Consider the following 15,725-nt stretch of genomic DNA (forward strand, 5'->3'; position numbering starts at 1 on the left):
ACAGCCCTTTGCTGCTTTGATTTCTTCCCCAATTCTCTCAAACCTGTTGCCCTGCTTTGATTTTTTTGCCTGTTAGTTTGCAAACTCTTGACACAGATGGGAAACGATCACCTCAGCTGTTTTCTAACACAGTGTATAGATTTACAGTGCTATAGAAACAGCGCTAATCTTCTAGTTTTCGAGCATTTGTGTTTTCCACCAGTCTGTTGTGAATCTGGTTGTTTTCTCTCTTGTATCCATGAGGTGCAGATATTAGTGATGTTGTCATCTTTGTTTAATTCTGGGTTGATTTGATTGGGTGGACAAAGGATTTTGTTCCCATAGCAACATTTTCGTATTGAGACTTGCAGGAAGAAGACTGGTTTCAAGTGTTTTGACTGTATTTATTGTGTTGTACTTGCAAGGCTTGTGGAGCTGGCTGTGTTCCTTGCAGCACTTTCAGTGAAAGAAAGGCAATTTAAGGAAGTCATTCACTGTATGGGCTGAAACCGGAACCTGTAAATACCAGACATGCTATATGGCTTAATTTAAATTCTCTCTTTATAGTGCATAAGAGGAAACAGCCTGGTGGACAAGTTACTTGTTTGATTGGGGCTTCCAGCTTTGGCATGGAGCTTTGCTGAAGTTGGGATGAAATTAAGCCATGCTTGAATTTCATGCAGCCTGTCCTCATCCCTGGTGTAAGGTAAAGAAGAGTCACTCAGACCAGAGAGCAAAATCTTTTTGGGGACATGGGAGAGGGAGAAAGAAGACAGAGAGAAAGATTAAAAGGGTAGAAGTTGCTTTAGCCCCCAGACTTTTCCCTAAAAGCAGTACAGAAGTAAAAGTAGAGGCAACTAGGATAACAGTAACAAGGAAACTGGGGACACTGCTGAGACCATCAATTCTGGACAAATAGCTTAGAGACTGGGCTACTTACAAGCCCAAGACAGGGAGTCCTTCAGAATAAGGCTTAGTTTACACTACAAGATAAAATTTAATTTATTAATATCAATTTTGTAACTCTGGAATTTATAAAAATTTGATTTTTGACTGTCCTCACAAAGTCTATTTATTGCAGCCACACTCAATTGGCAAATATCGACTGTTGCAGCAGCATATTGTAGAAACCTATCCCACAGTTCCCTCATCCCCATAGCATTCTGGATATGCTCACTGGTCTTTGACATCGTCTTCCCACATTGCCTTTTCCTCATTCCCCTCCTGTGATAAGCAAACGTCCATTTTTCCTGTCGGAAGGAAGGAAAAGTAGGGTGTGACAGAGATGGCAAAGGTAACAAAAATTGTTTTCTTGTGTAACTGAATTATCAAGGATTTCACAAAAATCGGCAAGTGTGTGTCTCCTCAACTGTCCATCCAATGACTGTCCCACCTCCCGTGATTGCAGCTGATCCCTGAAAATAACACAGGGACCCTGAAAAGCTTGAAAGAGTTGCTGGGGCGGGCGGGGGGCGGTATTTGGCTTTCCAGTGCACTATTTGGCTTCTATCCACAGTCTGTGTTTTCAACTGGCCATCCACTGACAGACCGCCCTCCTGTGATTTCATCCGATCCCTGAAAATAACCCAGGGAGCCTGAAAAGCTGAGGCAAAGTAAGAAGGAAGAGGATAGAAAAGGCTAGGAAAAAAGATTTTTGTCTTCCCTCTTCACTGCACAGACATTGCCAACATGGGGGATGTCAGTGAAATCTCATACACTGAACTTATAACTGAAACAGGAGTTTCAACTGGTCTTTCATTTCTTCAAAGCTTGCAATCCCCTTTCCCCTCATCCATCTTCCCTTCAGAGCTTTCATGCTTTTTACATATTCCCCATTAGTCATACCAGCATTTCTCTTAAAAATGCGAAGTGCTGTGGCACCTTATAGACTAACAGAGTTTTTGGAGCGTAAGCTTTCATGGGCAAAGACCCATTTCGTCAGATGCATGCACTTTGTCAGATGAAGTGGCTGTTTGCCCACAAAGCTTATGCTCCAATAAATCCATTAGTCTATAAAATGCTACAGGACTTCTCATTGTTTTTATGGATACAGACTAACATAGCTACCCCTCTGATACTTGTCAGCATTTCACTTAAGATTCCTAAATTTCACCTTACATGTTTCAGGGTGAATCTGAAACTATTTCTTTGAACAGAGAATGATCTAAAAAACCTGAATGGGTATTTCATTGAACATACTCAGAGCTTTACCAGTTAACTTTGGGACCAAAGTGAGGATAGTGTTGTCCGTAGGAATCACATGAATCACCCACATTGGTTCTGCTTTTCTAGCAAGTCCAGTTGGTGGGTTTTTTTTTCCTTGCTGTCTTTTTCAGGCTACTTGGTTTCCAGTTCTAGGGCATACTGATATGCCATCGCTTGTCTGACAGCCTCTACTGCTGTCTCCTTTACAATTTACAGGCAAGCCTCCATCTTCAGATGCTTTAGTTTCAAGATTTACTGATGCTCCCTTTTGCTGCCACATGCAGTCTGTCCAGCTATAACTTTGCAACTGTGTCACTGTCACCCATCCTCCTGCCTTTTCTGTTCCTACTTTCCCAAAATAAGCAAACAGCACATAAACAGGTAACCTTCTCTTTGACCATCCTGAGCCACTAGAAGTCTCACTTAAAATCTCTACTCCAGCGTACAAAGTGGAAATGTCACTCAGAAAAACAAGTTGTGCATTTTACTGCATGCCCTGTAGTGTTGAGTATGGGCGTTCCAGGTGCTATTCTGAGATATGGAGTGTCACAGGCAAAGACCCCTGGATAGATTCTCAGCTGGTGAAAACCACTATTGCTCCATACAGATCAGCCAGTCAAAACCCAGTTGTGGCCAGTCAACAACACATTCCTTGCTACCTTTCAGTATGTGCCCTTTCTGCACATGGATTCCCCATTCTATCTCCATCCATCCTGTTCCTTAAGTGAGGAGTTAAGTGCTTAGTTCTTAGCCTTTTTAAAAAATCCTCTTTAGACCCAAGAGATGTTAAAGACCAAAAGAGAAGTCACCTGTGTTTTAATGAGCATTTCTGTAGAAACACCAACAGATGCGCAAAGGTGTGTGACCCAGAATCACTATAGCTGTTTTCATTCCTCCTAATTATTCTGTTCCAGTTTACATAAAAACATTAATTGAATTAGGCTTATCTACGTATCCCTGACTGGGAACCTACAAACAATCTGTAAAAGGGAGGCAAACTCCAAGTGACAGAATATGCAGCAGAAGGGAAAATGTATAAGAGGTCATGTCAGAACCAGTAATTTCAGCATACCCAGGGAGAGGTGTACTTGCAGTCCAACAACACTTTTGCTGACATAGGTCAGTGAATGGTCATGTGAACTATAACAAGTAGCATTTTTGAAAGCAGGTAAGTGATGCTAGAGTGAAATTCAATGGGATTTGTGCTGCAAAGGCCACGTCAGTGCTTTTGAAAACACTGCATAGATTTAACACAGAAAGATCTTGACAAAAGCATGGAGTGCTTTACTTCAGTAGTTAGCAGAAAGTAATCAAACATTTCAGCTGGGAGGAAAAGTATTCTGAGCCAAAAAGGATTACAATAAGCCCCTGAAATGCGCAACGTTGAATTGCACTTAACTTGCAGTGACACAGGTTAAGCGCAACTCGAAACTGCTCTGCAGCTGTCTGCCCGGCATGGCTTCTCCCAGCTAAGGGAAGCCAGTGAGAAGCCCTGCCTGGCTCCCCACCACTGGTGGGAGCCGGGAAACTGACCAATGTGCTGGTCAGTTTCCCGGTTCCCACCAGTGGAGGGGAGCTGGGATCCAGGCTGCTGCCTAGTCCCTGGCTCCACTCTACTCTCTGGAGCCAGGAAACTGACCAGGGCTGGTGCCCTTGTTAGTTTCCTGGCTCCCCTGAGTTGTGTGGAAAGTTTGACTTACAGGGAAATTTGCAAGAACACAACCCCTGCATAGGCTGGGGTCTACTGTAATACATAAACTGATTTTTTTTAATATGGAGATACACATATCATAGGACTGGAAGGGACCTTAGGAGGTCCTCAAATGCAGTCCCCCACTTTCTTGGCAAAGCACCAGCCCTGACAGATTTTCTTTTTTAATCTATTTGCCACAGACCCCCTAAATGGCCTCCTCAAAGATTGAACTCTCAAGCCTGGGTTTAGCAGGCCAATGCACAAACCACTCAGCTAGTCCTCCCCACTAACTGATGTGTTGCAGCAGATGATTCCTGCAGAGCCAGTGATCAGCTTCCCATAATGCAGAGGAACCAAGAAGAAAACATCTCAGAGGCCAGTCTGACCAGACCCAACGAGGGGAGAATAGTATTAACCACCTATGATGTAATGAGACAAGTCTGGGCCAGCATGAGAAGAGCAGTCCAGAAGATTTGACTGACCACCCATGACCTAAACATGGGTGACTGTGTTACAGTATTACCTAGTAGTCTGTGAGATCCATCACAGAAGATGCCTGATAGACCATGGAAAACAAGCCTTTGAGTAAGTAGTTTAATCACCACAATGTTTAGGAGTTTTGTGAAGCTGAGAAAATGAAAGGCGATGGTTATTTAATATTTATCATGTGGAGGAAAATTCCATTCAGTATGCCTATCAGAGTCTGGCTCCAAACATGTAACCTATCATCGGCACACAAAAAATAACAGCTTCTTCCCTCTTTTAATAGCAGAGCACTGTAACATTTCCTATTGTGAGAACCTCATTTGCTATAAAAATACATCACCGAGCACTTACTAGGTCACTGTTATTATCAGTCACTGAAACAAAACCACTCTTGTCAAATAAATGAATAAAATGCATTTCATAATGACTTTTGATCCTGATTTTTGTTGTGTGTTTTTCTAGCCTGCAAATTTGCGGAATTAATTAAATCACAATAGGTCTCCTGTGTATTAATGTGAATTAATGAAATTCTACTGTAAAACTTGATGCTGAAATAATTATTATGGAGCTACTGACAGATGCTAATCTAACCATAACTTCCTTTTTTAAATGCAAAGGCTGAATAGTATTTATATGTCTTTAAAAATATCTAAAAGACTAAGTAATAAGCAATTACTACATCCAACCAATAACAGATATTCATAAGTATCAGAGGGGTAGCGGTGTTAGTTTGTATCTGCAGAAACAGTGAGAAGTCCTGTGGCACCTTATAGACTAGCAGATTTATTGGAGCATGAGCTTTTATGGGCAAAGAGCCACTTCCTCAGATAGTTATGCTCCAACAAATCTGTTACTCTGTAAGGTGCAACAAATCTTCATAAGTATTTGATCAAAATACTCATGAAGGGGTTAAACACAGGAATGCTTCTCCACAGGCTGATCAGCTCCAACTTGGTCAGGTAAGTATTAGCAACAAATCCTTCAAGCACTTAACCTTTTATACCTTGTAAAAAACAGCTAGACCACATCTACACTATAATGATCTTTTGCACGCTCTTTCCCAAGATCTCTTCCGAAAAAACTTCTTTCAAATGAGCATCTCCACACACAGAAAAGCAGATCAGAAGATCGATCTGCTGTGCTCACGAAAGCTCATGCTCAAAACTTTTCTGTTAGTCTATTAGGTGCCACAGGACCCTTTGTTGCTCTTTCAATAGAGAGCATCTACACAGCCCCCGCTCTTTCGAAAGAACAGGCCAGGGAATGAAAAATCCAGTGGCATGAGGAACATTCTTTTGAAGAGAGGGCCTGTGGAGTGTCTACATGTGCTTTTTTTTCAAAAGAAGCTTTCAAAAGGAGGCGTTCTTCCTGATCTGGGAGTGGTAGATGGCATCCGGAAAAAGAGCCAGGTTCTTTCAATTTCAGATCAAAAGAGTGCATTTTGGAGGGATACTCCGCGTGTTCTTTCAAAAAAGAGCCTGATTTTCTGAAAGAACTTGCTAGTGTAGACATCGCTCTAGAGTAATGGCAGATAACTTCAGCTAAAAATTGATGAGGGCTCATTACTCTTTCAACATGCACATTTCTTCTTTATTATCAAATATCCATGATAATCAGGGGCCTCTTCTGCTCTCTTATCTGTTACCTTTCAAACATGACTATCCTTCTGGGGCTGTCAAATACAGTTTTTCTAATTGTGCCATATTATTTCCAAGCCTTCCCACAATTGCTAAGAAAACCTGCACTTTACATGAGCTACACAAACAAGTATTTTTGAAAGTAATTGAACCTTTATATTAGTTACACTACTAAACACTTTTCTTCCTTCCTCTCTTTGGGAAGCTTTATAGCTTACTATATTAAAGCATGAGACACACTTCACACAGTGGGACTGTGATGATACAATGTATTGTTACACAGTGTGAGTAGAGCAGTCTAAAATGCTTGCTCTTGCCCTTCCAGTGCACTGATACAAGCTGTTATTTCTATCTGTCACCATCAGTAACTAGGTATTTGTATGCATATGATGGGTGAGAGCTGATTAGACAAAATACGCAGTAATTCACAGGCATGCACTGGAGGGCAGGAGTCACAACCTTTAACTATAATTTGACTTTATTTTAAATCAAGGCTGAATGTCTTTTTAAATTTGCAGATTAATTACCATTTTAGCATGAGAACTTCTAACTCAGACAAGTGCATTATGCATGTAACAGACCTGAATTGTTCACTGAAATTATACAGAAGTATACTAGGTGCCATTTGTTTTGTTGGTAATGTGTGGTAGAAATAAAAGGACCAAGAGATCATCTGACCTGTGTATCACAGGCCACCACCAACCAATGTCTGAAATTAGGCCAAAGTATTGCAGCCTGCAGGAGCCTAGACTATTAAGTGCCACCACAGAGAAGAGAGACTGAGCTGCACCAGTGCCTGAGGCTCCTGCAATGACAGGAATGCATTTTGTGACCTACATCCTGACAACCTTGACAAGTGGCCTACACCCCTTGGTACAGAGAGAGGCCACTGCCAGTTTCATCTGAGAGGAAATTCCCTTCTGACCCCACAAAACTGCATACATAATAAAAGAGATCGGTCCCTAGCTGATGGTGAAATATAAAAACATGTTAGGGTTTTTTCTCAGCAAGGACAGACTTCAGCAAGGTGCTTGACTTTGGAAGGACTGTTCCTGTGCTGGGAGCTAGGTGCAGCCTAAATACCTTGTAGAACTGGGGCCTAAATGATCAGCAGGAACAGGTATAATTCCTTAGCTAAGGTGACCATCCATGTCGTATTGGGCGGGACAGTCCCATATTTGGGGCACCAAAAATGGTGTCCCTACTTATTTTTAAAAAAGGGCTAATTGTCCCATATTTGGCCTCCCACCAGCTGACCTTTTCCCTTACTAGCAGCGCAGGTGCAGCTGCTGGCTGGAGAGCACCCACTGTATGTGAGTACCTGCTGTCCAGCCACAGGAAGGAGAACCAGCAGGGGGTCCTAAAAAGGTTGGAGCTCTTTCTCACCTCCCTGAGGCTCAGGGAAGCCAGGGGAGCCCCAGCGGCTGCCACCTCCTTGAGGTTTGGGGAAGTCAGTGGAGAGCTGACAGCTGCCACCCCCCTGAGGCTTGGGGAAGCCGGGAGGAACATGGGGCAACAGGGAGCCCCTGGCTTTCTTGCTGTCCAGTTCCCAGCTTCCTGTGCCTCCAGGGAGCTGGGAGGAGCCCAGGCACCACTGCTGCTTCCTTCCTGGCTCCCCCAGGTATGGGGCAGCAGGGGAGGCAGCCCATGCTGGCCACAGCCAGGGGGCCGCTCCCCCATATCTCCCTGTCCCGTATTTGGGATAGGGAGATATGGTCACTCTATCCTTAGGCCAAATCCTCAGTGATGTAAATCAAGGCCTCACTAAGCTGTATTTTGTCAGGGGGGATAAAATAGATGGTCCTTTGTAAGTCTGGCAGCTCCCCATTCTGTTTGGGCACCATCAAGCCGGCAACCTCTGAAGTGAAGTGTATAAGCTAAAAGCTGTTAGCCAAGACCACAGAAGCAGCCTCATTATTCTCTCTGTAAGTGGTCTCTGTGCCAGACACCACCTCCAGAAGGTGTAGGGGTTCCAATTGCACCCCTTTGAACCACAGGGTTCCATGAGCTGGCCCCCTACTTTTCTCCAGCAGGGCAGCCCTAGGGTTTTAGGAACCCATATGAATAAGAAATGAAGCCCTTCACCAGTGGGCCTGTCTGCAGCACAGGAGGAAAAACAAGTGGGCAGCTCCCATCCATCCATGACCCCCTGCCATCCCACTGGCTGGCTTCTAACCTAATCCCTCTTAACCCGAGTTCTTCTCCAGGGCTCCCAGCTGGGCCTCACTCCACCACCTCACCCCCAGGCTACAGCTGTTCTCCCTGCCCCAATAGCCCTTAAGGCGCCACCTGCTTTCTCCTTCCCAGGGGATTCCTGCCAGGCGTGGCCAGGAGCCGCTCTCAGGTGGCTGGGCTGGCAGAGAGTCTGGGCAGGCTCCAGCTTTGGGCGGGAGATGGTTGAAGGGAAACCGGGCGCAGCCCCTGCAAAGCCCGGGACCCTGCAAGCCTCCTTCCCGGGAGAGCCTCTGGGCAGCTGCCTCCCCGCTTCCCCCCCGGGGCCAGCCACGCAGCGGGAGAACGGGCGGCGTCCCGGCCCCCCTCCCCCGGCGGCCGCGGTGTCAGGCTGGCCCGGGGTCCCAGCGCTGCGTGAGTCAGTGCTGAGCGCCCATACCGGCGCCCTGCTCGCTCACTCGGGCACCTACACGCGGTGCCACACGCATGTGCGAGCGGAGCGGCGGGGCCCGGGGCTTCCAGCAGCGCTCCCCGCTCGCCCGCGCCGAGCGATGTGCGGCCGCCCGGCCGGCGAGTGAGCTAGGGCAGGAGCGCGCCGCCCGGGCCCGGGCCAGGGGCTCGCCAGGCCGCCCAGCATGCTGCGGAAGGTAGGACCTCGCCCGCGGGGCTCGGCCGGCTGGGACCCCTGCCGGCTGGGAGGGAGATCCCCGGCTCCGCTGCCGCCTGCCTTGCACAGCCCCCGGCCGCACAGGAGAGGAGCCCGGCGGGGCAGGTGCTGCCGCTGCCCGGCTCAGGAGGGCACCCCAGGGGCTGGCCCCCGGGGGAACCTCCCGTGCGCGGCACTGCCCCGCGGCACCTTTCCCATGTCCCGGAGCGCCGGCCGAGCCCTTCGCGCCACAGCGCTCGGGAAGCCGCCCGCCCGCCCGCCGTCTCCAAGCTGGGCTGGTGGTGGTGGGGGGGGGGGGTTCCCCGGGCAGGGAGAGCGGCAGTGCACCCCCCGCCGCCGGCCGCCTGCCCTGGGCGCCTCTGGCCGCTGGGGGGCTCTGCCTCGCCCCGCTGGAGCCGCCGCTGCAGCCGGCCGCGGGTGGGCGCGTCGGGCTCGGCCGCGCTGTGTTACCGGTGATGGGGGGGGGGGTCCCACACGCAGCTCGCTCCCGAGGGAGGGGGGGGAGCACAGCCGGGGGCGGGGACCGGGTGCAGTTCAGCCTCAGTCCAACGGTGACCCCAAAGCGCCGGCGGCGGCGAGCGCTCCGCGTGTGTCCGCACCCGGGGCGGGCTCGGCGGTTCCCGCGGGCCGGAGCGGACCTGCTCCCCCGGCTGAAGTTTGTCCGCGGCAGAAGTTTTGCGGGAGCCTCGGGGCGGGCGGGCGGCCAGGCGAGCTCGGGGCTGGGGAAGGAGGCCCCCTGGCGGCTCGGCCCGGGCCCGCCTTGCTGCCCTGCCTTTCCCCAGCCGCCCCGGCTGGAGCGCGGCCCCCTGCGTGCGCCGAGGCGCAGGTGCGGCGGCTGCTCGGGGCTGGGGCTCCTGGGGGCGGCGGGCCCTGAGCTGCAGCCCTTCTTCTCCGCTCGCCCGCCGCGCTGCGCCCCTCCCCGCTGGCCGCTACGATGGGAGCGGAGCGGAGCGGAGCGGAGCGTGGTGGGCGACATTGCTAGGGCCCCCCTCGCGGTGCAGCCTTCACCGTCCCCAGCTGAGGCCGCAGCGCCGCGCTCCAGCCAGCTGGAAGCATTGCTGGGCTGGCTCGGGCGGCGGTGGCCGGGAACAGCCTGCGCGGGGCCAGCCCCGTTAGCAGCCGTTGTGCCCGCTTGCAGAGCCGCTTGCAGAGCCAGGGGAGGCGATCGGAGCCCGAGCACAGCCGGATCAGGTTGTTTTCATAGCCGCCCTGGTCGCTTCCCGCGGGAGGAGTAAATCCGGTGTGCTGCCTGACACGCGCCCAGTAAGGAAAGGGGCCCCGGTGGGGGGGCTGTTCTCTCTCATTTGTCCATCCCATTTTCGATGGATTAAATTGTATGTCGCCAAGGCCTGTGCAGATGTGCACTACCTGTGGACATACATGCTGTCCGCTGTGGGTGCGCTGCTGAACAGCTGGGGGGCACCTAATCTGTCCTGGCTGGCTGCCCTCGTGGCGAACATACATGGAACATGCAGAGGAGGGGGGCACAAAAAGCAACAGGTTACCCTGCTAAGCAGGAGAACCTCCCAGTGTTGGTCTACACTGCTCAAGTAATCCCGGTTTTAGTCTTAAACTGCCCCCCCCACCCAATCCAGACAAAAACATCTGAGCTGGCCTTGGAGATGCATTAAGCCCTGGAGTAGTTTCTTGGGTGGCGCTTACAGGGTGCCCTACTGAGACCCAACCTGACTCTTTGAATGTATGTGTTTGTTTTGCCAAGTCTCTGATCCCTTGGTGCCCCTCACCTCCACTTTAAGGACTGACAAGTCTGTGGAAGAAGAGATTGTTCCCCTGCAATTGACCTAACTGACAGAGATTTTGAGAGCATCTTTCACAAAGAATCTTGGACGATGTCCACATGGAGCATGGAGACACAATGGGCACTCAGTGGTGTGTGTAGTAGGACTTTGTGGGGCACCCATACGCAGTCTCAGCTACCTTCAGTGCTCAGAACTGTGTGTCAGTCACCTGAGTTAACTATGCAGCATGGACAGTAGCCAGAGGCTTGGGTTACATCTGCATGACATGAAATCTCTGAAATCATCAGAGGTGATATTTTATAGAACTGGTTCCCTACTTAAACTAGGAGGTTCAGGTTGCTTGAGGTGAAAGTGTTCAGGGTCACTAAACCACAGTAGAATCACACATCTGCAAATAGTGAAACTTTCAGAGCTGAAGCCTCTTCCAATTATCTCCTTTCAGAATATAGTTGCCATGGTTGCAGGTACTTACAACTGATGTTACTTTTGCAGGGTCTGAGTCAGCTTGGCTACACATGCTATTGTTTATGGCTTTTAGGAAGCTTGAGAATGTGAAAAGGGCTCTACCTCCAGGCCCCCACAGCTGGCTAAAAATCTTACTATGGGTACTATATACACAAGGCAAATCCAGCTGGCTGAGGGATAGGTGTGGTATGATTGGAGCTGTTGACAGCTGCTCCTGTGAGTGAATTGCTGGACAGAAGATAAGGACTGGGAAGCAGCCATCTTCAGGGAATGCTGGGGCGTAGCCTTTCTGCATGTCTCTGTTTGTTGCACAGCCACAGATTAGTTCATTGTTGTAGTAGCTGGTGCAGGAAGAGATTTCAGGAAATTGGACAGCACTCCATTGCTCGTATTGTGGAATAGATGCTTGCCAGTGAGTATCATGTACATGCACAGGGCATTTTTACCGTTAGTGAAGAGGGGCAGAGGTACAGAGGAATAATCTAAGGGTGGGTTGGGGAATTGCAGCTTGATGCTGCTGCATGGCTGACCGCCTCTCTTTTGAGCTTGATCCAAAGCCTGTTAAAGTGAACTCAGCCCTGTCATTTGATAAACGAGTGCTTTGGATTTGGCCCTTACAGCTCAGAACATATTTCTCAGGTGTCCCTCCCTATCCATGCAACTTTGACACGGGGCTGCGTCCCAAGCTGGAGTTCCATAAGTACTGGAAATTGGTTATATCAGGAAGCTGACAGTACAAAAATCATTCTTAAAGGAATTAATCACATATCAGTTTGGGCTTTGTGATCTACTAATTATTAATTCCTATCTCTCTCTTCCCATGGGCCCTCTCCCCTGCTTTGTGGTGGTGTTGCATGCTATGCTATGCAGTTAGGTCTTTGTTAATATTATACACTTTGGGTAATTACAGCACCTAATGGTAGCTAAAGCTGCAAAGCAACCCACTGAATTCAGGATTGACAGTCCTTAAACCTTTTCTGTGCCCACTGGGCAGTGATGATGGAGGTATCCAACAAAGTCCAGCCTAGTACAGAGAGCTGCAGGCCGTCTGGCAGTGCATAGTAGCCATGGCAAAACAAACTTGATGATGGAGGCTATTTTCATTGTTAATTTTTACTTTCCTAACTTAGGGCATATGACACGTTCTGCTTCACTTCCTTCATTCTGAAGAGGTACCTCTGCTCTTACAGAACCCTGAAAGGTGCCAGTGGGGGTAATCTCTTTTGCAGATCCCTCCAGGGTGCATTTTGTATCATTAACAAAATGATGGTCATGGTCAGATTGGGCAAGAGAGCGCTAAAAGGAAGCTAATTCTAGCCTGTCAATGTGGACCAATTAATTCATTTGATTAATTTCTCCTCCCCGTCCTTTTTTCCTTCAGAAATAAATGCAATTTTAAGCTCTTAGCTTTAAATTGTCCACATCCTGAGTTTTGCAAAGTGAACTGCATAGAGCAGTGAGAGTTGTGGGGGTGGGTAGTTCTGACTGAAAGGTGTCTCTGAATCCCCTTTCTACATCCCTGACTCTGGGGCTGCCAATTTGGGTCCAAGGCCTCTTCTGAGTTACTCTGGCAGGCCTGTCCCATTCTAAAACAACAGTATCCTCCAGTCACGGCGCCGCTCTGTGACGCACTGCTCCAGAGTGGTCTCTACAATTGTGAGCAATTTTATGCCACCTTGCAGGGTTCCACCAGGACCAGGCAGCTAAGGGAGTTGGGGGGAATTAGTGTGGGCTGACAATCTAGTCTCAAAATGATAAAAATAGAAGCACCAATGCTCTGGAGAGTGACAAAGTTAATGATGAAAAATAGCTGCATGAAGAGCCTCTGAACAGATCTTTTTAAAATAAATTCTTTTGGGTGTAATCTAGTGTGTTGTGTTATAAGAGATCTTAGCTGGTGCCATTGGCTTCTTCTCCTAGCTTAGACAGAGATTTTTTGGTGTATTTTATATTTATTGTTCTTTATTAACATCTGTTGTTTTGGAACAGAACTCGTTATAAAACTTGTTTTACAGTTTAAATACAGAAAGTTAGTGCATACACAGATATATAAACTGGCTACCAGCCTAATGATGGAAAGCATAGGCTTGTGAGTGGGCTGCATGAGTGCTCCTCTTTCATCTCAGTGGGCTACAACATTGTTGTAACCAAGATGGTCTGCTTAGATAGGATAGTTTTTGTGACTGCACTTGCACATTTAGAATTTGTGGGTCATGCTGACTGAACTGTAGCAGCACTTTGCATACAGTGGGAGCATGTGACTCACACTGTCAATGCTGTGTCCAATCAGCATGCACCTCACTTCTTGTGCCCTTGCTTTATGTGTGTGTCACTTTAGTAATACCAGTATGAAAAAAATCTACATGGATGGAAACCATTGGTATCTGGCAACCCTACACATGGCTGCACTGGAAACTCAATGAACCACATGTAGGCATCTGGTTGCTCACCAATGTACCACTCTCTTTGTTTGAGATATTCATCGCATTGTGGTTGTAGCTTTTCTACTGAATCTTCCTCTTCTGCCTTGTCAGCTAATAGTGTCAGTCTTCCACTGTGTTGTGCTTAGATCCAGAATTATGTGTTTGTTAGTCATCCTGTCAAAACACTATGCGATATTAAGATTTTTTTTATTCCTCCCGTCTCTTTTCCCTATTTTAATAGCTTGACTTTGAGTTTAATTTTCATCTTTGTTGATGGATTTTCTGCCTTCCTGGGTACTCAAAGACACTTCTCAAAGTACTAGGTTTGGTGGAGGATGATGACTGTCGTCTGGCAAACTCAGAAGTCTGGAGGAACTCTGTGAAGTGGTAATTTTTTTTCCTTCTCCCATGTAAAACTCAAGTTAATTTTTCTAGTACCAGAATTACTGACACTTTTTGATACAAATTAACAGATTTAGGGAAGTCGCTCCTTTTCCACAACTTTGCTGTAGTAAGTCGAGGAGGAGTTAGCAGATACGACTACTACTTAACCCTTGTACTCTGCTTGGAGCATAGGTCATCTACAAATCTCCACCACTTCACTCTATCTTGGGACAAACTTCTGGCTGTTGTCCTTTAATCTCAGTAGACCTTCTCCACGTTGTCTGAGGTCTTCCTCTTTCATGTTTTCCTTGCGGGTTCCATGTGAGAGCTTGATGGATTCTGCTGGATGATGGTTTTCTGAGGGTGTGCTTTAGCCATCCCCACGTTCTTCTTTTGGTTTCAATGTCAATTGGTTCTTGTCCTGCTCTGTTCCAAAGTTCCTCCTTTGTGACAATGTCTTGCCATTTGGTGTGAGGGATGTACCTCAGACATCTGTTTATGAATGTCTGTAGCTTGTGATTTGAAGACTTTTTAGTACGCCAGGTCTCACATCCATGCAAGAGCGCACTCTTCACGTTTCCGCGGTTTCGTTTTTGCAGATATGGTTTGTGAACTCCATGTGGGATGGAGAGTCTTGACTGCAGCTGTTGCTTTCCCTCTCCTGGCATTGATATCCTTCTCTGTTCCTCCATCTTTGCCCATGATACTCCCCATGTAGATGAACTGCTCCACATCTTCCAGGCCATCCCCTCCCGATGCAATGGTGGTGTTGGATCGGTTGATCCTCATTGTCTTGGTCTTTCCCTTGTTAATGCTCAGTCCAGTCACTGAGGCACTTTTGTCTAGTGTTGTAACTTTTTTCTTTCGTATTGGTGAGAAAGGAGGGCGACGTCATCAGCAAAAGCAATGTCCTCTAGCTATTTGCAAAGTGTCCACTGAGTGCCTCGTTAATGGCCATCTGTTGTGCTCTTCATAATTCAGTCCATTGTGACCAAGAGCAGGAAGGGTGAGTAACAGGCACCCTTGTCGCACTCCTGACAGTTTGCTGAAGGTTTCTGTCGAGACACCATTGTGAATAACTTGGCATGTCAAGGGCTCATATGGTGAGCGAATCAGGTTAATAATTTTGGGTGAGATGCCATGGTGTTGCAGCAGTTTCCCCAAAGTGTCTGTATCAATGATGTCAAAGGCTTTTTCAAAGTCTGTGAAGATTATGTGCAGGGGCAAGTTCCACTCGAAGTACTGTTCTATGATCATTCTGAGAGTTGCTATGTCATCAGTAGAGGATCTCTGGCTTAGGAAGCTAGCCTGTTCTTCACTGAGCTGTCTATAGATTTCTGTCTTCATTCTGTCCAAGAGAATCCTATTGAACACTTTTCCTGGAATAGACAATAACATGATGCCCCTCCGGTTCGTGCATTCCTTCAGGTTGCCTTTCTTTGGAAGCTTGACAAAGTGCCATGTTTCCAGTCTTGTGGGATCTATTTAGTGTCCCAAATTTTCCCGACTAGATTATGCATCATGTTGGCTGATGTCTCACTACTTGCCTTGATTGCTTCTGCAGGGAAGTTGTCTGGACCAAGTGCTTTTACTATGGCCATTAGAGGGGTGATGATATGTATGGGCTTAGTTTTCTAAATAAACTATCCTAAGTTTCTATTGTTGCTTTCATAATCGTGGTTATATTCATTTTATCCACTTAGGGTTTCTTTATCTGGGGTTTATGTAGCATTTCTTTGTACAACAGTGAGCTTGTTCTGTCTCTGCCCTCTCTTTACTAGGGTTTGGTGGTGTTGAGTACCTTAACTTTTTGATCAGACTAGTTTGATATTAGTGGGAAATGTGTGGTAAAAC

At 47.7% G+C, this 15,725-nt stretch overlaps 1 protein-coding gene across 1 annotated transcript in view; it reads left to right on the top strand.

Moving 5' to 3' along the window:
- Nucleotides 1-8,574: 8,574 nt before the first annotated feature.
- The window catches only part of TMCC3 (transmembrane and coiled-coil domain family 3), a 245,320-nt gene continuing 238,169 nt past the window's right edge, over nucleotides 8,575-15,725 (top strand). The window contains exon 1 of the mRNA XM_074983986.1: nucleotides 8,575-8,819. Coding sequence (XP_074840087.1) covers nucleotides 8,808-8,819 — 12 coding nt within the window. The 5' untranslated portion in view covers nucleotides 8,575-8,807. The remainder of the gene's footprint in view (nucleotides 8,820-15,725) is intronic.

Source organism: Carettochelys insculpta, chromosome 1 (genome assembly GCF_033958435.1).
Source record: "Carettochelys insculpta isolate YL-2023 chromosome 1, ASM3395843v1, whole genome shotgun sequence".
In the NCBI taxonomy this organism is placed as follows: domain Eukaryota; kingdom Metazoa; phylum Chordata; order Testudines; family Carettochelyidae; genus Carettochelys; species Carettochelys insculpta.